A 23,910-nucleotide genomic window follows, 5' to 3' on the forward strand; every position below is an offset into this window, starting at 1 on the left:
CTTTTAGGGTCTGAGATGTAGATCAGTTGGTAGACTGACTGCCTAGCATGTGTGAAATCCTGATTGAATCCCCAGCACTGCCTGCATGGGATGTGGTAGCACATTCCTGGAATCCCAACACCATGGAAGTGGGGGCAGAAAGGTCAAAGTTCAAGGTCATCCTCAGCAAAGCAGTGAGTTTGAGGCTATCCTTGGCTAAAGATCCTTGCTCCAATAAACAAAGCAAATCATAAAACAAAGTAGAACCAAGTCCAAACCCAATGATTCTAATGATTTTATTGCTCAGTGGCAAAATAAATCAAAGCAATATTAATTTCAAAGTCACTGTGAATCACATTGAAACATGTCAGTGACTGCTAGGAAGCAAGGTCTGATAGCTGGGACCGGGCTTGGGAGGAAGGCATCGCAGTGTGTATGTTCTTGTAAACATCAGTACAGGTAGAGAGCAATTTCCCTAGGTGATGTGAGCTAAGCTCCAGCTCCCTCTGTGTACAGAAAGACGAGGCATCACAGGTTCATTTCCACTTCCCACCTGCCGGAGCTGAAAATGCTGCCCTAGAGAAGAATGGATTCTAAGTTGGCTACATTTATTCTAGGATGTTTTTCTCAGGTGCTCCCCTGTCCCTGGTCCCCTGCACAGTGGACTCCTCCTCCTCCACAGAGTCCTACAGGCTGCACGAGGGAGGGAAGAAGTCATGGTCCTGATGTGGAGGGTATGAAAGAAAATGGAGACTCTCAGCCTGTTCCCAGCCCCGCCTGCTTTGGGAAAGAGCACCCCTTCTGAAAGGGCTGTCTAGTCCCCATACATAAGGACTCCTTCCCTGCCCTCACTCCCACTTCTTACTGCTGCTTGCTTCTTTCTGGGCCTCTGACTCGGCTCTGTCACCTCTATGAGTCATTGAAGTAGCAAGGACTCCCCAGCAAGCATCTGTAGGTAAGTCAGATCTCTGCCCTTGGTACCGTGTCGGTTCAGCCCTGCCTAGGATGTCCTCCAAGGACTGAAGAGAAAGAAAGAACAATCCTGCCAGCAGAGTCACAGACTGAGCAGGAGCTGGAGTGAGGCCTGGGATGTTGGCAACTGGGAGGTTGGCCTTCTAGATTCTCCGCAGGAGTCGTCATGTTGATTGGCCAGCATTGGGGACAATAATCCGGAACCAGAGCAACACTTGGCTACTCAGATCCAAACTAGGACCACACCATGACCTGGAGCATACTCCAGCCTTGCACAGGTGGGCAGGGAGGGAGCTGAGTGCTGGGGCAGCCTTGGCCAAGGCCCACTTACTGCCCCCAGCAGCCCTCAGCTCTGGGATGCTGCTTGGGCAGCCTGGATGTGCTGTGCAGTGGGTCTGCTTCCAGATTGCTACCACACACAGTCTCAGCTATTCAAATCTCCCTGTTCCTGGGCACTTGTCGGGGCAGCTGCTCCTCTGGGTGGATGCAGTGAGATCAGCAGAGCTGGCCTCCTGCACTCGGAGGGACTGCCACAGTCACACATTTGCCAGTACATCCAGCGGGACGAGGCCTCTCTTCTTCCCACTGAGGACTCTGATGAAGCCGTCCTGTTCTTCCTCAGAAGTCACACAGATCTGAGTGCCAGGGGAGAGAGAAGAAAGGCTTCAGTTCAGCAGGAACAAATGGGGACCTGCAGCGTAAGCTGCTGCTGACTGAGGGTACAGGAGGAAAGGAGAGGTGGCTCGGGAGGGGGGAGTCGGGGGTGGCAATGTGAGGAAATGCTCACTAAAGCAAAACACACAAACCTGGGTTTGGAACCAGGCCCCAACACAGAATATTTTCCAGGATCCAGCTTTTGAGTAAGGATTAACAAAATGGTATTAAATGCTGTGACTCCCTGAAGAGTCACCATAAGGGGAGAAGGACAAAACTATCTCATAGACCTGGCATGAAGCATGCGAGTTTTCAGCATATTATGCTGAAGACTCCAAATAATAGCTGTCACTCACTGGTTCCTGCCCAGTGCGTGGAGTTTTGTATGTGAATTGGCTAACACCAGGAAGCCAAGGGACAATTTCATTAGTAGCTCCAGGCAAGTAAACATGAGCATCTCTCATATTCCAGAGCAGGCACCTGTGTGAGACTTCAAAGGAGACCGTGAAAATCCATTCGGGTGCCCTTGTCACTCACTGTTCACAGGCCAGTGAAGGACAGAGAAGGGGATGGGACCAGATGTGGGAGAGGTTCCTGGGGAGGGTAGTTCTTTTTTCCTCCCTTCATGAGCCACCTCCACAGTTGAAAGTTATGCCTTAGTATGTATTTCCCAGACCTAGCCTGAGGCAGGACCGAAGAGCTACATGGAAAGGGGCTGCTAAGAGCCTGAGAGACACCGCAGTGGTCCAGGGAGGGAAGAAACCAGGCAAGAGAGAAGTCACAGGAGTTCTGCACTCAGATGGCCCCACTTTGAGATAAGGAGATAAGAGATGCACAGAAGTACAGTTGAGGCAGCGCTGCTTTCCTAAGGGGGCTTACTAGGAAGGAAGGAGCTGGGAGTGTTTACAACCCAGAGGTAGCAGCACCCACCAGTAATGGAACCTGGATGAGGTTTCAGCAGAGCCCAGAGCTGGATGTGTGACCCCTAGGGGCTGGAACACACACGGGCTGGTATGTGAGCTGTGTTTCAGAAACCTGACTGCAAAGAGACTTAGCACCCTGGGAGGAGTTAATGTCAGAGAGGGGGGATATGCAGAGTGCCACAAAGCCCAGATGTCTGTCATCTGTGAGACAGAAGTAGCTGGACAGACAGACAGACAGACAGACAGAGGGTTCAGTGTGGTCAAGACAGAGGTGGATAGGTGAAGGCTGGAAGAGGAAGGTGGAGATCACTGTCAAGGCCTGGAACACACTGGAAATAGAGGCCATGCTAAGCCCTGCTAGGCCCTTCAGCTCATGTTCTGATTGTCTCGGTGGCTAGAACTGGGTCAGAGCCAAGCACTAAATAGTCACAGACAGTGGAATGGGACCAATTTGGTCAGCTTAGAATCGTCTGGGTCACATGGGATGTAGGTGGATCACAAGACTAAGGCTCGACCCCATGCACCACAGCTAAAGGGCAAATGTGACAGGAGGCAGAGGCTAAGGGGTTTCCAGACAACAGCTGAAGGGATCAGATTGACTGGAAATGGGATCGTCTTAATTCTCTTCGACCCCTTGCCACAGCCTTTTGTTCCCCTGCCTTCTGTTCCTTCTGTACCCTCTTTCTCTTGCTAGCTAGAAGACTTCTTAAGGGCTGGCTATATTTTCTCCCTGCCCAGGCCAGTACAGTCACTGCTGGGGCAGACCTGGTCTGGGCACACGGTGTCAGCCTCTATGGTGGAGATGGTGCAGTGCATTCTCAGGAGGGACACCCTGCCCCTACACAATGCATGGCTCCAGCCATCTGGGCCAGCTATGACTTGACCCTTTTTAATGTGGGGTGAGACTGTTTATGGTCTCCTAATTTTAGTACTGAATTTCTTTCCAAGGCTATTTTCCAGAGCACAGACTCTTGCTGGGTTGGAAGCTCCTGCTTTGGACTTAAACTCCAGACCCCTTAGTCTTTTGCCATAGTAGTCATCATCATCACCACTATCAGCAACTTTAAAATGATTTATTAATTTAGTTATTATTTACTTTTGTTTTATGTGTATGTTTTGCCTGCATGTATGTATGTGTACCACTTGTGTTCCTGGGGCCCAGAGGTCAGAAAAGCGTGTTTGATTCCCTGGAACTGGAGTTAAAATGCTGTCAGGATTGGCCATGTGGGTGTTGGGAACCAAACCCAGGTCCTTGGGAAGAACAGCAAGTGCTCTTAACCACAGAGGCATCTCTCCAACCCCACGTTACACTTTTCAACTGAATATATGTGTGTATCTCTGTGCACACAAGTACAGGTGCCCATGGATGCCAGGAGCATCAGATCCCCGGGAGCTGGAGTTACAGGAAGTTGTGAGCTCCTGATGTGGGTACTAGAACTGAACTCGAGTCTTCTGTAAGAGGAGAATGTGCTCTTAACCGCTCTTTCCAGCCCCCATCATCATCGTCTTCAGGCCGTGCATCTGTGTTTCTTCCCTGGGATTCAAATCCAGTGAGCTGGCTGGACTTAGGCTAATGTCTTCAGTGTTTCTGGGAGGACTCACTCTGTACTAGCCACGGCTTCCTCTAATGGGGCAGGTCCCAGAAACAAGACAGATGGAATATCTGCTGTCAGACTTTGGGTAAAGGTTTTCCTGCTCTCCCAAGAGGTGTACTCAGAACATTTCCTCCATTGTCTAAAAGGGATTTGTTAAGTGTCTGTGGGCATCTGTGACCTGTAGTGGGAGGCAGCCAACTTTCTGGAGACCCTAGAGGAGAAAGGTGACGGAATTTAGATCTTTGCCATGGAGTCAAGACAACCCACAAACCACACTGCGGTAGACCCTCATTGTGCGTCTTAAAGGAAACTTGTGAGGTTGAGTCAAATCAGTCTCCTAACTTGTGATGTGCATGTTTGCTATTGTTGTCATAACGAATTATGGCCAACTCAATGGCATTAAGGGACAACAACCTACTGCACTGTGGTTCTTAGGGCTGATGGCATGGGACTTGACAGTTTTTTTTTCTTTTTTCTTTTTTCTTTTTTTTCTGTTTAGAGTTCCAAGGTCAAGGTTAAGGAGGACAAAGGACTCTATTTTCTTTCTTTTCTATTTCTCCAGGGGTGAATTCAGTTCAATGTGCACTGAATTTTTTGCTGCTGTTGCTTGTGAGGCTGAGGTTCTCACTTCCTCACGGTCTATCTCCCAGGGGCCACTCTCAACCGCTGATGCTACTTGCACTTGGGCTCTGTTCTCCATCTTTAAATAAAAAACAAAACAAAACAAAACCCAGTGGGTAGAGTCATTCTTGGGCTTTGTCTTTCTTGGACCCACCCTTCTATTGTGTCTCTCTCATGCCTTCTGCCAATGCTTCTCCCTGCTTTAGCAGGATACATTTCTGTCCTTCTGGGGCTCACACAATTAGATTTGGCTGTCCATCTGACAGAAGAACTAGTATCAGGGTCCACAACCTTCATCACATCTGCCAAGAGCATTTTGCATAACATCTGGACTAGCTTCCAGTGCTATAAGCAGAACGGCTCAGGACAACACACCATAGTGCCCAACATCAGAAGTCTTAAAGTCCAGCTGTTTCTCAGGATGGAGTCTCTTCCTCAGATCTCAGAGGCGATGCGTCTCACTGTCCCTTGCAGCTCCAGGAAAGTCTACCTGCTTTCCTTGGCTCACAGACTCATATCCTGTCTTCTAGGCCAGCACCACAGCATCTTCAGCTCTCTTTGACTTCTGCCCTCATCTCTTTTTCTGCCTCTGACCTACTGATTTCCTCTTAGAACTTCTGCATTTACACTTTCCCCACTGAGATAATGCAGGACAGTGTTTCCCCAACAAAAGCCTTAGCCATATCTACATGGTTCTTTTTTTTTTCAACATATAAAATAGGATGCTCAAGGATTAGGGCATTAGGGCAGGGGCAGCTTTGGGGAGCTGTTGTCTGTTCAATAAAATTAAAGCCTTGAAAATATGCAGGAAGTCTGCTTATGCATCTGAGAGGTTGACATTCTTTGGTGTAGTTGAAGATTCACTCTTGATGTTATAGTGTAGAATCTCTGGAGGTGAAAAGAATCATGGGATGCAAACGAATTCAATGTAAAGGCAAGAAGGTTGACTGAAGAAAAGCCTAGGAAGAAATAACATTTGCACTGAAGCCACTGGGTCAGTCACTTTCCTCACTGCTGTGGTAAGATGCTTGACAAAGAAACATAAGGGAGGGAAGGGGAAGGGGAAGGTTTGATTTGGCTCACAGCTCTGTAGAACCAATCATGGAAGGGAAAACATGGTGGTAGAGTGTGAGGTGCTTGTGTCCCCAGTCAGCAAGAAGAGATAGATGGGTGCTGGCACTCTATTTGCTTTCTTCTCTTTATGCAGTCCAGACCCCGAGTCTGCGAGATGGAGCTGCCCACACTCAGGGTTTGTCTTCTGTCCACAGCTCAATATTTTAGGAAACACTCTCACAGACCCTCCCAGAGGTGTGTCTAAGGTGACTCTAAATCCTGTCAGGTTGTCAGTCAAGATTCATCATTCCATCCACATAAGAAGCAATGAGAAACTGACTCGAAACTGAGGGAAATTCAAGTAAAATAGGGACAACCTTGAGACGTTCACTTAGGGAAATAAAAGAAATATACGTGGAAGATGTTTAAAACCTGGAAGGGAGATATGGTAAATTAGAGATGCACCAGCAAAAGGATTATTAAGGTAAAGGCTGAAGGCATAGTAGGATAAATTGGGAAAAATATTGATCACATATCACAGACCATGTGTAATTATTTCTTCTGCTCTCTTGATAGCGTAAGAGACTATGAAAAGCACATAAGCAAATTATATAATTGCCCCATAGGTCTGTGATAAAATTACAGCCTCTTTTCTATTCAATCAATGTAGAATAGCATAAAATATTATTTACCTCTCTAACTTGACAGGCATAAAAACTAGTCATGTTTCATTCTGGCAAGAATACAGTGACCTGGGTATTCACGAAAACAGGGATGGGTAGAGATTGGGACCAGCTTTTTGGAGGCAGTTTAGCATAGATCAAGGATGGTAAATGTCTTTTAGGTGGAGCTGGTCACAGTACTTGCTGCCAAACCTGATAACCTGTGTGTGAACCTTGAGACACACATGATTGAATGAGAGAACCAACTTCCCCAAATGATTCTCTGACCTCCACATCCATGCTGTGGCGTGCATACATGCACATACCACATGCAGACATACATATACACACAGGTATACACACACAAGTCAGTAAATGTACAAAAGTCTCATATCCATTTTCCTGTAACTTCTAAAGTCTGAACTTAAAAAATAATCAGAATTAGAGAGAAAGATTTAACTTCAATGCTGTTCATTGTAGTTATCAATAATAGTTAAAAATAAAAAAGCCTCTTGAATATACAGGAGCAGCAGATATTTAAACACATTTTTTGTAGATCTAGACCAGGGTTAGCAAACTCATTCTGTAAAGGGTAAGTAAATATTTCAGGCTCGCAGGCCATGCCATTTCTGTTGCAGTGGCTTTACCCAACCATTATAGGATTAAAAAAGATACAGAAGTCTATACATACATACATACATACATACATACATACATACATACATACATATATATATAATGTATGTGTGTGTTCGTGTGCATGCACGTGTGTATGTGTGTGTGTGTGTGTGTGGGGTGATGCTAAGACAGAACCATGAGTATATTAGGTAGGCATCTGTCCCCAGCTCCAGTGTAGACACATTCTAAAAATGTTATTTAAAAGACAGAATGGGGACTGAGATGACTCAGTGATTAACAGTTCACACTGCTTTTGGTTCTTCACCCCCATTATCAGCCATCACAATCTCCTGTAACTCTAGCTCCAAGGAATAGGATGCTTCCTTCTTTCTGGCTTCCATGAATATGACACTCATGCACATACTAACACATGTATATATATTTTAGAATAAAAGTAAAATCCTAAACCTTATAATAAAAACCATAAGTTACCAGATTTGGCCAGTGTGCCAAAGTTTGCCACTCTGATGTATGTACAACTGCTAAAAATTATATTTTGATGAAACTTAATAGAATTAGATAGACTAAATAAAATATGATATTAAGCTATGCATTAAAACGAAAACTTGCCATGAAATATATCAAAGATTTTAATACTAATAATAACTTGATGGTTTAATTGTTTTGGTTGCTATTTTCTTCTATCTTTAAAAATATTATTTTCTCAATTTCCATATAATAAACAAATTTCAGTTTTATAATCTAAAAATAATTTCTGGTTTAATTTTTTTTGCAATAGCACAAGGAATCCATGAAAACATTTCTACAGTTATGACAGAACCATGGATGATGTTATAAAAATGTTTTAAAGGAATTTAAAGATGATTAAGTAAGATTATTCTTAAGTTTAAAAAAAATGAAGAAAATTCATTCTGTCAAGGCAGACTCCTACGTGTTCATAATGGATAACTTAATTCCATCTGGAAACTAGTGCTCTGTGGATAAACAATGTAATAATTATGAAAGATTAACCTCAGAAACAGAAATGTGATTTAATAAAGAAGCATTGCATTTATTTTCAGAATCAATTTTCTATTTCTCTGTTAATGGCCACTTGTCTCTTTAAGTTTTTAGAGTTATAAATATCACACTGGCTATTTTCTGTTGCCCGCAGGGTGCCTTACACTGGTCTTCACCATTGCAGATGACATTCCCCATTGAGACCTGTTCTGAGTTAGGATGGTGGGAAATGACTTTTGTTAAACACCCATGGTGTCCAGGCACCATGCTGTCTCTATACAGGTGGCCACACTGAGCTCTCAGGTCTGCATCAGGAAGATGCTGCTATAATGATTTTTTTAGGTGACATTTGGAGGTGACTATCCAAACCACACAGAATACAGATCCATTTCTACATGACTTTGGCACCAATGACCTTCCTACTGTGTTACATTTCTTTAAAAGGCTTTTAAAGTTTACACATAAATTAATAATATAAGACGTTAAAGCGGATGTCAAGTTTGAACTTTTTTATTTGTTATTATTATAACATCGATTTTTTTTTTTTTTTTGAGTCAGGGTCTTACTATGTATGTTGCCTTGACTGACCTCAAACTTACTATGCAGACCAGGATGGTCTTGAACTCACAGAGACTGGCTTGTTTTTGCTTTCTGAATGATGGGATTAAAGGTGTGCTTCACTGCTGTGGGATGTTCTGTATGTCAAATGCACTGCTCTGATTGGTTAATAAATAAAACATTGATTGGCCAGTAGCCAGGTAGGAAGTATAGGCGGGACAAGCAGATAAGAGAACTGGGGGAAGTGGAAGGCTGGGGAGAGACCTGCTAGCCGCCGCCATGACAAGCGAGATGTAAGTTATGATAAGCGACATGTAAGGTACCGGTAAGCCACAAGCCACATGGCAAAGTATAGATTAATAGAAATGGGCTGAGTATAAGAGTAAGAACTAGACAATGGTAGGCCTGAGCTAATGGCCAAACAGTTTAAATAGCGTCTGTGTGTTTATTTTATAAGTGGGCTGTCAGACTCACAGGGCTTGTTAGGGGCTGGAGAGAAGTTCTCCAGCTACACTTCACCATGCCCAGATTTAACAATAATTTTTTTTTTTTTTTTGTGTGTGTGTGTGTGTGTGTGTGTGTGTGTGTGTGTGTGTGTGTGTGTGTTTTGAGACAGGGTTTCTCTGTGTAGTTTTGCACCTTTCCTGGAACTCACTCTCTAGACCAGGCTGGCCTTGAACTCACAGAGATCTGCCTGCCTCTGCCTCCCGTGTGCTAGGATTAAAGGCGGGTGCCACCACCGCCCAGCTGACAATAATATTCTTAAATTAAGGCTTTTGTTTTACCTTATGTAGCCCAGGCTGGCTTAGACCTCCTGATTCTCCTGCCTTTACCTCTCACACACTGAGATGACAGAGCACCACCTCAGCTCAGCTCAGCTCAGCTCAGAGGATTTTCTGTACTTGAAAAATAAAACCTAACCATCAGCATCCCCACCCCTTCCCTTATCTGAGTTCATGTCTTCAGTGAGCCAAGTTGAGTCAGAAGAAGTAGTGTGTGTTGTGTGGGGTGTGGGGTGTACATGGCATTTAGAGATGTGGCTACAGCATGGCGATAAAGTGTCCAAAGCTTGAAAGAGAGCAAAGTGCCCAACAGGGAGCCAGCTTGTGTGAGCAAGGGTGGGAGGGCCTGAGAGGAATGGGAGAGGGTGTGATCAGGGTGCGTTGTGCGAAATTCCCAAATAGCTGATTAAAAACGTTATGCTGGGGGGTGGGAATGTGCTCAGTAGAGTTGCTGACTTGGGTGTGGAGGCCCGTGTTTGTGTTTATATTCTTGCCTGGCACTCACATGTGCCCCTAGTAAGGCACATAACCTCTGTTGGAATCTGTTTCTTCTTTTGTAAAATAGAAACACTCCATGGTTAATCCACACAGTTCACAGGGCATGTGAAAAGAAAACGTGGGACCTAAACGTTATATATACCCGATGTTAAGCACCTTCCCTGCTTTATTCTTGGAGATGGGGATCTCTTTGTGAACCCGCAACCGGGTGATTTGGCCAGTCTTGCTAGCTGCTTTTCCCTGGGGGTCCCTTCTCCACTTGGCTTCTGGGAGGGTGCTACAGATCTGAACTCCTGTCCTCACACTTATACAGTAAGTACTTTACCTGAGCCAGCCTCTCCCTGTTGTTTCTACTACATTTTCACCCCACTGAAAAAGACCCCGCCTGTCTTTCCTGGGCCTCTCTTCAAGGGGGAAGGTTTGACACAACACATGACTCAGGGGCTCACCACTGTCCAAGCCTAGGTCCGTTCTGCTGTGTTTCTTCCTGGACCTTTGGTTTGGCATGGGCCAGCCAGTGCCACTGGCTCCTGAACTTCAGGGTCTCCCATAGTGGTGGTGGTGGGGTGGCCATGGTGAGGGCGAGGTAAGGTGCTGTGATAATTTGATCTTTTGTGTACTTTGGTCACACCTGATCTCCTTACTGTTGTCCAAGCCTGAGTATGGGTGGCTGAGGACCCTCTGAACCTGTGCCTCTGCTCTTTCACCTTTCAGAGCATTTTCTTTGAGAGCTGTCCTCATCTGGGCACAGCAGTGACTGGACTCTGATCTGTATTCTGTCTACAAAGTTATCATCCATCCTCCAAAGCCCTCCTCTAAGGAAAGCCTTATTGTTGACTACCCACGGTCATTGTGTGATTGTCTCTAATTCTCACCATTATGAGATCACTTTGAAGATCATCATTCCTTGCCCAGCTTTTCTCCCAGTGCATAGATAGATTATTTTCAGGACTTTATTGCAGAAAATGGAATTATAGCATGCACAGGGCTGAATAATTTCCAAGGCTCTCACTACATAGTCTGAAGTAACTACTCAAACTGAGTGGACTGATGCATGCTAGTATTTACAGAAAGCCAATTTCACTGACTCCATGTGCTGCTGTTGTTCAGATATATTGGAAAACAATGCTCTGATTTATTGGTAGATTATTTTATTTTTAAGAATTGTTATTTACTTGACTCTAAAAGAAATAGACAATAATTTTTTTCTCAAAGCCCCTTTTCACATTGTAAATTAATTTTCTTTAGACTTTCAGGCATTCTATTGACTAGCCACAGTGAAAGATGAATCATTACATCATTACTTTGCATGGAACTTCTTCTTCTTCTTTTTTTTTTTCTTTTAACATTAGAAAGCAAGCCCAGGGCCTGTGTTCTATCACTGAGTTACCTTCCAAGCCTTTGCTATTTTGACACAAATTCTTGGTTGTTATGTAGTTCAGCCTGGCTTCGAACTCACTATCTATGCTGACCTTGAACTTGAGATTTTTTTTTTTTTTGCCTATATTTCCTGAATGCTGGAATCTTGTGGTGTAAACTACATGTCTGGTGTCAGGAAGTATTTGTCAATTTGATAATGTTATTTGGAGCCACATAATGGAAAAGAAAATGGTTGATAAAGTTGAGTAAAACAGTATTTTAGAACAATAAATCAGTTATTAAAAAGTAATGACGGATGGATCATGTGTGTGTGTGTGTGTGTGTGTGTGTGTGTGTGTGTGTGTGTGAGACTTAGCAACTGTCTTTGAAGATAACTCCCCCAAATGGGGGAGGAAATGGCTCAGTAGAGAGCACCTGCTGCTCTTGTGAGTACTCAGGTTCCATCCCCAGCACCCCCATAATGACTCACAACTGTCTGTAACTCCAGACCCCAGGGGAGCCAACAATGCCTCATTTGGCCTTCACAGCACCTGGCATGCACATAGGACACAGAAATCTGTGCAGGCATAGTCTCCACATGTATAAAATAGAATAATAAAATTAAATAGATGGTGTCCAGGGTATGTTTGGGGCAACTGTATTGAATTATGAATGCATGTTTCATTCTTTACTTTCTTGTAGACTGAGCCTTGTAATTTCCACATTTTCAACTAGAGATACTCATTGTCTTGAGAGTTGCCAGAATGACTGCATGTCAAGAATGCTGAAAGAGGCCAACTTCCTGAACAGAACCTTGAAATCACCTATGAGACTGCATTGAGAAAGATTTCTAACTCTGGTTTCCCACGTCCTCTTCTACCTTCTCCAGAACAGTCTTGGAGATTTGAGCATGTCATTTTGCCCTCAGTGAAGGTGAGGTTTGTGACTTGAGAAGAAGTAAACAGGGTGGAAGAGGACACATGGAAGAACATGACAGCGCTCTGAGCTGTGTGGTCCTACCTGTTTCTATCTATTCCAGAGCTGAGATAAGGAATCCAGAAGGAAGCAGCTTCAGGACATTATAGACGTAGAGGGCTCAGGAAAACGAACAACCTCACAGAGAACACTTCATTCAACATAGCACTGAACGAAAAGATATCAGGAACCAGTAGATGAGTACAGGGAGATGGCCAGTCTCTGCCTGAGATAGTTTTCAGTCCGTGTTTTGTTTCTGTCTTACGTTATTATGAGATGTGTATGGACTTTAGGGACACATAGAGTCTTGGAGTCTTGATACGGAGATCTGAGAGAGTTGTGTGATTGGAGCCAACACACCAAGTCCTGGAGCACAGTAGCACACCATGACGAAGTTCTCCCATTATGTATTGGTGGGTACAAGCCCATAGTAAAAACTGGAGTAGCTGCTACCATCAGTGTCTTGTGATCCTCAGACACAAGTGCAGGGTGAGATGTTCCCTTATGATACTGTGAAGTTATATATGTATCTTCTCTGACAGAGACCACTAAGTATCTGTGGTTTGAATGAGAAATGTCCCCTATGGGCTCATGTGTTTGAACATTTGGTCTCCAGTCCATAGCACTGCTTGGGGGAGGTTATGGAACCTTTAAGGAGGTGGGGCCTTGCTGGAGGAAGTATGTCACCAGGGGCAGGCCTTGATGTTTTATAACTTATTCCCACTTCCTGTTCCCCTCTCTTCCTCTTCCTCTTTTTCTCCCTCTTCCTCTCCTTCCCTCCCCCTCCCCTCTCCTTTTCCTTCTCCCTGCTTCCTGTGTTTGAATGAAATGTGATCAGCCAGCTTCCTGGCCCTGTTACCATGCCTTCCCAGCCACTATGGACTCTAACATTCTGAAAAATCTAAGCTCAAATAAATCCTCTCCTCTCTATAAATTACTTTTAGTTGTGGTATTCTATCACAACAGTAAAAACTAACTCAAACAGCATGTTTCCCGGCCTTTGGTTTTGCATGTCAGACTCTACCTACCCCCACACCCTTGGCACAAGATCATCTTTTCTCCTTTGTCCCAGCTGTGTATGTGTGGTGGCGCTGGCGTTCTTTGCTTACCTGGTTCTCTTTCAGTGTTATCTGTCCCTGGTCCTTGCAGCCAATGAAGGTTCTAACACACCTATAAATCCTCTCATGCTGCTCTACTCTCTGAACGAAGTTGGCTGGAAAGAAACCAACCCTGTCCCGAATCTTTCCCTGAAATGGAAGAGGAGGCGTTCAGTGGCAAATGGAACATTTATTGTTACCGTCACCACCAAAGGACTCTTGTTTCTTCTTAAAGACTGAACTACCTACTTTCCACCAGTCTTCATTGGAGTCTTCTAGAAGAGTGATCATGTCTCCTGGCCTAAAAATGAAAAATAGATGAGTTGGGTGGGGAAGTAAAACGAGGAAGGGAAAATATACTTTAATGTGAGATAGTTTTTCATTTACTCAAACTATCCTAAAATAAATAGAAATAAAACAACTACTATTTCACTGGCTCTTCCCTCCCAAGGAAAGGGAAAGCAAATACAATTTTTCGTGCCTTATTGTTTTTAAATGGTGATTATCTTTACTAGTAGTACATGAAGATCATAGTCACATTTCACAAGTGCCCAGAGATTCAGTAAGTATCAAGGTATGTTTTGCTCTGAATCTTCCATCTTCTGTATGTCCTACCAGATTTCTCCTTGCATCTATTTAGATATGGGCTGTATTTTGCTTTTATATTGTTTAGTACCTACATCTAAAGTCAGCCACTCTCTTTATTATTATCTTTATTTTTGATGGTTAATTCATTATCACATTGACTGGATTAAAAAACACACAAGTGGGACTGGGGAGATGGCTCAGTGGTTAGGAGCACTGGCTAATCTTCTGGGTTCAATTCCCAGCAACCACATGGCGGCTCACAACTGTCTATGATGTCAGGTCCAGGGGATCCAACTCCCTTAGACAGATAGACATACACACACACACACACACACACACACACACACACACACAGAGGCAAAACCCAATGCACATGAAATAAAAATAAATAAATTTAGAAAAAGGAACACATGGGACATTGGTGTGGCAAGGTTTCATGTATGTTGACCAGGCTGGCCTCACACTTGGTATGCAGCTAAGGATGATGAAAGGCTACATTTTCATGTTTGTCTCTTTATTGGCCAACACCGTTCCTAGGGCCAATCCAGACACAAGAGACTAGTAGTAGGCTCCACACCTGTGAGAGGTGCTGCACCACCTCAAGCTAAGGAGCACAGATACAGGGAGGGAGGAACTTAGAGATCAATGCAGCTGTGCACTGCAGAGCCAGCATCAGGGCTCTTGCCTACTTTGGAATTTGCTCCTATACTTAGGAATTTATATTTTTTCTGAGTACAATTTTTATTTTTTAAGACCTGCTGCTCTTGTTCCAGTGCCTAAGAACATCAAAAATGAGTTTCTTCAAGAGTGCTTCCACAGGCGGCGGCAACGCACACCTGTAATCCTAGCACTCGGGAGGCAGAGCCAGGCGGATCTCTGTGAGTTCGAGGCCAGCCTGGGCTACCAAGTGAGTTCCAAGAAAGGCTCAAAGTTACACAGAGAAACCCTGTCTCGAAAAACCAAAAAAAAAAAAAAAAGAATAAAACAAAAACAAAAACAAAAACCAACCAACCAACCAACCAAAAACAACAACAACAACAACAAAGCAAAGAGTGCTTCCAGTACCACACAAATAAAAAGAAAGACTGCCAGGAGAGGACAAACCCTGGGAAATTCCTGACAGGGAGCAGCAAGCCCAGGCAGGGGGAAAAAGTGACTAATAGCTGAAGAATGGCAGGCCACTGTGGCACAGCCTGGGCATCCGAGCATCAGGATGCTAAAGCTAGGGGATTGCCTTGTTCAAGACAAGCCTGGGCTACAAAGTAAGTCCCAGGCCAGCCTGGGCTACAATGTAATATCAGTGCAGTACCTCTGCCTGGGTTGGACATGGTCCTAGGGTATTCGAACCCAGGTCCTCATCCCCTCACCTTAAGTCCTTAGACACTGCACCATCTCCTAGTCCTTTTCTTCTTCTGAAGCCCATTGACCCCTGACCTCTGGCTCTGTGGGAACGGCCGTATTTTCCTTTCACAAAACTTAATTTTTTTCTACAATTCATGTGAATGCTTCAGGATTTAGAATCTCCCATGAAAGTGATGGATCATTAAAAGATTAGGAATGCAGGCAAAAGTCACAGTTCCTGCCCACTCTGTTACAGCAGCCCCGCAGCAGTAAATACAACTGACATTTTGCCATTTCAACAGTCACAGCTGCTTGCTGATGCCACTGAAAGAGAGATGGCTGAAGAAAATCGCTCTTTCCCAGGTGAGGGATTTAATTAAGCACCATGGATGAAAGTCATTGTAGAAAAATCTTCTAAGCTCCAACAGATTTTATTTAACCCCGTAACCTAAGAAACGGCACATCAGTATCAAATGCAGAGGCTTTGCTGATGGTTTTTTAGAGGCCTTAAGCAGGGGGTTGGAGCCGGAGACTAGGAAGGTGCCTTTCCTAAGGATAAGAGAGGAGGAGGCTTGCATTAAATTTTGGTATCAGAGACAAGCTAGAGAAACACTCTTTAAAGTGCTCAGAACACCTATCCTGTGCTAACTAAACTATCTACCAGAAAAAGGCACACACTGGAATATCAGCTATAATTTTATGTGAAATAACATATATACCCCTGACAGTATGGTGAGGATTCTGTCTTTTCCAACAAAAGATCTTGATCGGGACCAAAAAAGTGCTTGGTAAGTGAAGAGTGTTACATTGATCCATTTATTATTTGCTTAAAAAAAAAAAAACAAAAAAACCAACTCTCTCCCTCATTTAATAAATATCCACAGAAGGTAGATTCTGAAAGAGTCATCTTCCTACACATTGCAGAATAAAATCCTTGCTTAGAACTTAATTTCCATGCAAAAGATGAGTTATAAACAGGTAAACAGAGAATAAACCATTTAAAACAACGTAAGTGATCACACCTTGTCTTAAAGTCTACGATGGAAATAAACAAGATTTGGCAGTGAGAAGAGAAGTGGATTCCTACAGAGGTGAGTCAAACTACCTGCTCTTCTGGCAGAAATAGCTAATGCTGGTGTCTCTTGCCTTCAAAGCCAAGACAACAACTTTCTACGTGTGACCCCCAAAGCTGGTGGGATCTTCTCTGTTCACACCGAGCCACGAAAGCATCCTTTTCCATGGAAACTGAACTCTTACTTTTTTTTTTCCAAACTGAGTGCCAGGAGGTAGATCTGGATGGACATGCTATGTTAGGGGCACTGTAGTGATAGGGGACAGTCAGGGGCACCTTTAGAGTTCATCCTAAAGGAGCACCCCACACTTTGTATTAAGGGAGTCTGCATATTCACAGTGTAAGCAGCCCAGAATGTGATCTAAATGGTCATTTGGAAGGAAGTGAGACGCAGCCCCACCTTGGTGCATTCAGAAACTCCTGCCACTTGGAGAGGAGATGATAAGGAGAAAAACACTCAGGTCACAGTCTTACTGACAAGGCTGCTGAGTGGCTGGCTTGAGGGGCAAGACTAAACTCTGGGGTGATGGCCTCTGTGTCCACTCCCAGTGTCTGGCTACAGTTGAAGTGGAAGAACACTATTTAGGATTTTGATCCACTTTCTTTACCTGCTCTCTGGGTAAAGCATGATTTAAAGATTCTATCTCTGTCTCTGCTTACTGGATGATTCTCAGTGACAGGGGGCATAAGCTGCTTTGGCATTCCAGTTACAGTAAGACCACGCAGTTGCATAGTCTGTTTTATTTAAACAGATGCGTTGGCCCATTTTTGAGGCTCCAGCTAGAGTTTGCTCAGTTCTCTTTATCAAGCACCCGATTAACTCACCCATCCTATGACTTCCCTTCCTGGAAGTTATTACTGAAGATGGCTTGATGCTTTGTGGATGAGAGTTCCTAGAGGTAGTAGGTTGGTCTAAGACCCCACTGCCACTCTCTCCCCATGGCCCGTGTAGAGCAGAGGCTCTTAGTGGAGACGCTCTCATTCCCTGATAAAGCCACTCTTTGAGAGAATGCCCCTCCATTGTTGGACAGCAGGAGGATTGGGGACATCTTTGCCTTCTATTTGGAAGTTAGAAAAATGATCTTCACTCCTCTATCTCTGCCTGAATAGCCAAAGGAGATTCTAGGACGTCAAGCTTCTATTTTCTGAGTGCTTATGACTTTCAGGTCTTGCCTATGCACCAGAAACACAGAGATGGCAAGATTTCTCTAAGCCTCTGTTTCCTTGCCTCGAGGATGGGTTTAACTTGGCAACCTCTGATGGTGCCTCTATTTTCCTTTCAGACAAACACTATCTTTCTACAAGTGAGATGAGGAAAGGAAGGGGCTTAGAGAAGCCTCCTCAGAGCTTAGAATTCCACAAGAAAGGGGTGGGCAATTGAAGGAGTAGGGAAAGAGACACAATGGTTTTTATTTTTAAACACTAAATTGCATTAATAATTAATTATTCAAAATATTTAGGCATCCACAACAAGTGGTGGCCATCATTGCTGTTAAGCCACAATTGCTGTCTTCAGGATGTTCACAATCGCAAAAGCAGAAGTCTATAAACTGGGAGTTGACAGTAAGTATCTTCCATGAGTGAGAAACAAATGCCAACAGAACCAGGGTGGAACTGGATCCAGGCAAAATCCCAGGCACCTATGCCCCTGATTCTCAGCTATCACAATGCTACTCCTTAAGTTTATATGTTATGCATAATAAATACTTTATGGGATACAGTTACTTTGCAAAGTTGTTCTGTGGATTGAGTGAGAAAACATATGGAAGTCTTTGGCACTATGAAATTGCTAATTCTGTCCCAAGCCTATCATTTTCCACTTAAGAGTTAAGAAGATCTAGTGAGTGTGGCCTTCTTTCTCTCTCTGTCTCTCTCAGATGTGGTCTTTCTATGTTTCCCAGACTGGCTTTGAACTTGCAATCTTTTGCCTTAGCCTCTAGTGCAGCTGGGGTTGCAGAGGCACGGCACTGCCCTCATTTGTTTAGGTCAGGGACAACTAGTAATGGGATGTTTGCTTCCTTCAGTAGCCTCAGACCTTGGTCTTTGGAATGATCCAGAACTTGGGAAGGCTTCCACCTCTCTTCATGTAGACCCAGTCTCTTTGCATTCCTCCTGACCACAAAGTAACATTAAAGCTGGGCTTAGTAGTTGACCGTCCAGGTGCCTCAGTGCAGTGGTATTTTTGTAGGGCTAAACCCAGCAGATAACCTGGAGCTGGAACAATGCCCACTGCATGAGGTGGGCATGGCCAGACACGCTCATGCACAAGTCAACAGAGGCAGAGAGATTTGACTACTTACATCAGGTTCAGCTGCATGGCTAACTGCAGGATATCAAGCTGCCTCTAACACTACTCATGGCTTATCAGAGTGCATGAGAGTCGCCCATGTCACTCTGCAGGCATTTTGGACAGTTTTGATATTCTACATCCTAGCCTATTTATTAGACAAAGAGAAGTCCACACCGAACTTCCATTAACACCACCACTCAACCAAAGCAGATGTCCTTGAAAGATCCAGCCAATGGGCAAAGCAAAGGGAACCAGCCAAATTACTCTGTTCATCTGAGATTTACTGTTGAATTTTTTTCACCAGACTCATTTCTCAATCTTCATTAATCTGGTCCAGAATTGTTTACAGTCTGGGCACATAAGCAGATCATCAGGAACCCCTGGACTCTGCGATTTGATTCCCATCTTGAACCTGAGAGCCTGTTTGCATTTTCTTCCAGATTCTAGCAAGAACATTCAGCTAAAGGACCATTCAGAAGATTTTGGGGGAGCTGTTCCTGAACTGTTATGGATCACGCTCTCTAGAACCTAATTGGGAGAGGCATTTGAGCGAGAGGGAGGCTGCTAAACACATTAGTGACATCCACGAAGGTCTGGGTTTCTTGACATAGTGCATCCTCACAACATAATATGCATCGGAGACTTTCCTCAAATAGCCTTAATTGGATTTTGATGTCCTGGCGACTGTGAAGATTATTTTTAAATCAAATTGGTGCATTAGAATTACATTTAGTTTTAATTAAGTTGATGCATTTGCCAAGCAGTAATGTACTCAGAGAATGGAAATGAGACACCAGGGGAGTCTTCTGTCTCATCTGTTTTGAGTGTTCCTTTTTTCTTATTTTACATAGGTGCATATAACTGGCAAGGTGAAGGACATTAGAGAGGGCCCAAACATGAATGCAGGTCTCTTGTACAGAACCAGGAAACTGGGGTTCTGTGTGACAAAATAATGGACAAAATAATCAGGTCATTGCCTTCCTTTTTAATGGCTTTGTTATTTTTTTGTTTCATAAAAGTCATTGAAAAATTATAAGGATGCAATTATCACTGTCCATAGAAATGCACCAAGAGGGTTGTGCCTGCTACAATCTAGTTGGGATACCCCATGAATTCTGGCTGTTCTTGCATTGAATTGTAAATTCCCACCAGCCGTCCCCACTGGGCTCCCTCTGAACCAGGGGCAGCATCTTACCAGTCCTCTCATGTATTGGTGAGTCAAAGAATAGTTAGGATGTATGCTCACTGCATAATTGCATGAGAATCACAGTTTGATCATCACTATAAAATTTCCGTATCTAGAGCAATGAATGATGTATCATGAGCACAGCCTGCAGATCATAGGCTCACAGGTCAAACCTCATTCTGTTAGACCTATTGCAGAGTAATGTGTATGATGAACTCAGGATACGTTACTACATTGTCTGAGCTCACTGTCCAACAACAAATCAAGGAGTATAGATGATGGGTACAGGTCTGCAGGGATAAGAAGGAGCTTCCAATCTTCTGCAGCACAGTGGGCTGACTGTGGTCAGCAACAGTTAACTTCATTACACTTTTTATATTTAAAAATAGTTACTGGAGATGATTTCCAACACTCCCAACACAGAAATGATAAATCTTTAGGGTGAGAAGTGTGACAATTAGCCTGATTCAATCAATATATACTATATACATCTACTAAACTATCACATACTATCTTATAAATACATGAAATTATGTGCCAATGAAAAATAAAATTAGGACTGGGGAGAGAGCTTGGTCAGGAACTGAGCTTGGTTCCCAGAGATCACGTTAATAAAACAAAGCGGAGCATGGTGGTGCACACTTGTAATCCTAATGTAGCATAGCAGAAACAAGCGGATTCAACAGCCTACTTGGTGAGTTCAGGCCAGAGTGAGACCTTGTCATAAGAAATAAAACTGAACATAAAGGCAGGCAAGTCCTAAAAAAAAATACTTGAAGCTATTCCCTGCCCTCCACATGTACATGTGCATATACCATGTACATCCACACACACTCTCACTCCTGCACACACATGATGTCCACACACACATTAAAAAAATGACTCAGGTCCTCAGCTTTTTCAGAGAGGATCCTGATCAATATCCACATAGGGTGTTAAGAACAGGTGGGGACAGAGCCAGCCTGGTCAGCCTCCCCGGGCTCTGGCCCCAGCCTCTACTTTCTACCCATATTTTTAATGCTGGTCCTCCTATCCAGTCTCCCAGATGATAGGGAACCATAGGCTGTGTCACTGGCAAAGAACCAACAGTTCTTTGGCATCATATGCCAGACCTTCTCTGGGTTGGCATTTGGCCCCTGCTTGGTGCTTCTAACTGGATATATCTAGTTCTGGAGTTTAAGTTTTTCCTCTTTATCCTTTACCCCATAATCTCACAAGCAGACTTCAGCAAGCTGAGTGCGGATGCCGCCTCTTTGTAGAGCCTTCTGTGAAGTCCTAAGACTGGGTGGCCCTCTGGGGTGTGTTGTAGCACCAACAGTCCACCCTGTCTAGCACCTCACAATGGATTGTAACTTCTGTGCTCTTCCCATGCCTCCCTGCACTATGACCCACTGAGCTCAAACAACGGACAGCTCCTTGGGAATACATCCTGGAAAAAGCCATATATAGGTTAAAGTCACTTTCAGTTCAATGTCAAATTTAGAAAAGAAAATTCAGAAGAGATGAATTCAGGCCACCTATCTCCAGGGGTCCTTGCAAATATTAGCTAGTCAGACTCATGCTTGCTTGATTTCATTCAGACACTAGCTAACAAGACACATGCTTGCTCTCATTCAGACTCACCCACAGAATATCAGAGACTTGATGTTTCCAGGAGCCTGGTGATTCACAATTCTAAATCCTTATTTGGTGTTAAAGAGATGTGTTTTACTCTGAAACTCTCTCTCTGTTTAGGCATTCTGACATGCACAGTCTTTAATTCATATCTTCCTTAGAATTTAATAATATTGAAAAAGCAATTCCTTCTTCACCTGCCTTGGCTCCTAAGCCTGTCTCCATCACAAACCTGCCATTTCTTTTCTCCACCTGAAGAAAAATGGCCATTATCATATAAATCTGTTTGAAGAGAACTAATAAAAATGAAAATGACTTAGATGTGGAACGTCCAAGTGGATTCTTTAAAATAGACACTACATGGTCACTGGAATACGTATCTGAACCTTTCATTTTTTTCATTTAGTCTCCACCCTTTACTTGTGACTTTCTAAATACTTTGTGCCAGTCATCTCCATCTCCTGATGATTCATGAAAGAACAAGCTGGCAAAGTCATCTAGGTTATTTCTACTGATTAAGAACAAAGGGCGCCCTGTGTGAATAAGAAGAAATTAAGCCTTTTTTTTTTTTTTGACAAACTTCTCATCCTCACAGCTGTAGAGACACTGGGGCTGGTTACACTGTGGTTACAAGGTTGAGTTTCCCAAGGGAGTTTACAAGGGAAGCAGATAGAACTAAACAACCCCAGAATTGTGTGAATGCAAGTTGAGGAAAATTCTCTGAAAGAAATAATCCAGAGTCACCAGGAGAAGATGCTCCACAACCAAGAGATGCTGTGGTGGGTCTAAGAAATTGAAGAAAGTCAAGAGGTGGACAGGTGTGTGTGTATGTGTGTGTGTGTGTGTGTGGTGTGTCTATGTGCATGTGTATGTGTGTTTATGTATGTGGTGTGTGTGTGTGTGTGTGTGTGTGTGTGTGTGTGTGTGTGTGTGTGTGATGCAGCATCAATAGGATGACATAGATTACAGAAGGGAAAGATCCCCTGTCAAATGGAGCTATGGTTCTTTTGTGAAGGGAAAAGAGAACAGAATCCAGCAGGAATGAGGCTGCACAAGTTTTGAGTCTCCACGATGTTTTAAATCCAAAGACAATGGAGGTCACCAGGGCTTTGAAGCTAACCTGATTACTCCGAGGCACCTTGTACACGTTCAGGGGTAAAGCAGACAGCTTGTGTCGCTTCTCCAGACATGTGGGGTCATTTAACTGTATGAGTGACTTGCCTGGGGCTTAAACCCAGGCCAAGTGGTGCTACACTTCACATTCTTAATCATTCAGTGAATTCATGCTGCCTGTCCCTGACTGCCTTCCTTCTTTCCCTCCTCCCTTCCCCCTTCCTCCCCTCTTCTTCCTTCCTTCCTCTCCCTCCCCCTCCTTCCCTCTATTCTGAAGATAAAGAATCTACCTTTGAAGATCTTTGGAGTTGGCTACAGTGGCACATGCCTATCATCCCCGCACCCATGGGCCAAGGCAGGAAGACTCTGATTTTGAGGCCAGCCTGGGCCACAGAGTAAGGCCTGGTCTTAAAACAGCAACAACAAAAATAGAACAATACAAACAAAATACAACGATATATAACTGGAATACATTGGAATTAAAATGGTAAGGCTTCTACAGTGTATTGGATACTATCACCTTTTGTAACCACCTCATCCTAGAAGCCTAGACTTGATAATCCTTATTTCCCATATGAGGGAGCTGAAGTTCATAGTTGGACTTTCTGCTCTGTTGATGGATGAGAGCAGGGGAGGGAGCCCTTCCACATGACTCATCGGTTTAGACGAACCTATGAAAATGGCACTGTGCCCTTGACCACATCAGCCATGCTCCAGCCATGATGAACAGTAGGGGGTCACAGAGTGGGAACACAGAGACCAGGCAGCACCCTGACAGCAGTCTGGCACACACTCAAGGGGTTGGCTGTACTAGGTTTCAGACCAGTAAGTAGAGAACGAATATTGAATACATTCTGGACGTGAGGGTCAGGGAAGCCTCTCAGGCTGGCTGGAGGCCAGAGAACACAGACTTCATTCTCCATGGGGACAGAGCTTTGGGGAGGCAGTGACAGGGAGATGCCCTGATCCAGGGATTGCAGGAGGAAGGTAAGTTAACATGGAGGACCACGGAGAGGCCTGCACCACTGGTCTCTGGGAGATAAAGCTTTCTTGTTACCAGGTCGATCTCTAAGGCATCTGTTAAGGCCATGACTCATCTGCTCTGACTTTTGATAGCTGACTTGGACATCTGGGCCTTTTTTGTCCCCAAATTCACATTCCCAACATTTCTTATATGTTATTCCTTTGCTTTCTTTCCCAAGGAAGGTACCAAGAATGCTGCCTGGGGTAGGTATGCAGACAGATAGGAATAATATCTTATCAAATTGATTTTTCCCCTTATGGTTTGAGGAGAAAAAGATAATTTACAAAATCCCAACTCATTCAAGGAATTATACCCA

General features: G+C 43.9%; 1 protein-coding gene across 3 annotated transcripts in view; it reads right to left on the reverse strand.

The window, feature by feature from the left end:
• Positions 1-260: 260 nt before the first annotated feature.
• Stac (SH3 and cysteine rich domain) overlaps positions 261-23,910 on the reverse strand; it is a 126,966-nt gene continuing 103,316 nt past the window's right edge. For 2 of the 3 annotated variants that reach the window (XM_036191764.1, XM_036191765.1), the window contains 3 exons: positions 13,616-13,667; positions 13,379-13,516; positions 270-1,586 (listed from right to left, as the gene is read on the reverse strand). In XM_036191764.1, coding sequence (XP_036047657.1) covers positions 1,488-1,586; positions 13,379-13,516; positions 13,616-13,667 — 289 coding nt within the window. In that variant the 3' untranslated portion in view covers positions 270-1,487. Of the gene's footprint in view, positions 1,587-13,378; positions 13,517-13,615; positions 13,668-23,910 lie in introns of all 3 variants that reach the window. The other variant, XM_036191763.1, reaches the window with a different exon arrangement.

Source organism: Onychomys torridus, chromosome 7 (assembly GCF_903995425.1).
Source record: "Onychomys torridus chromosome 7, mOncTor1.1, whole genome shotgun sequence".
Lineage (NCBI taxonomy): Eukaryota > Metazoa > Chordata > Mammalia > Rodentia > Cricetidae > Onychomys > Onychomys torridus.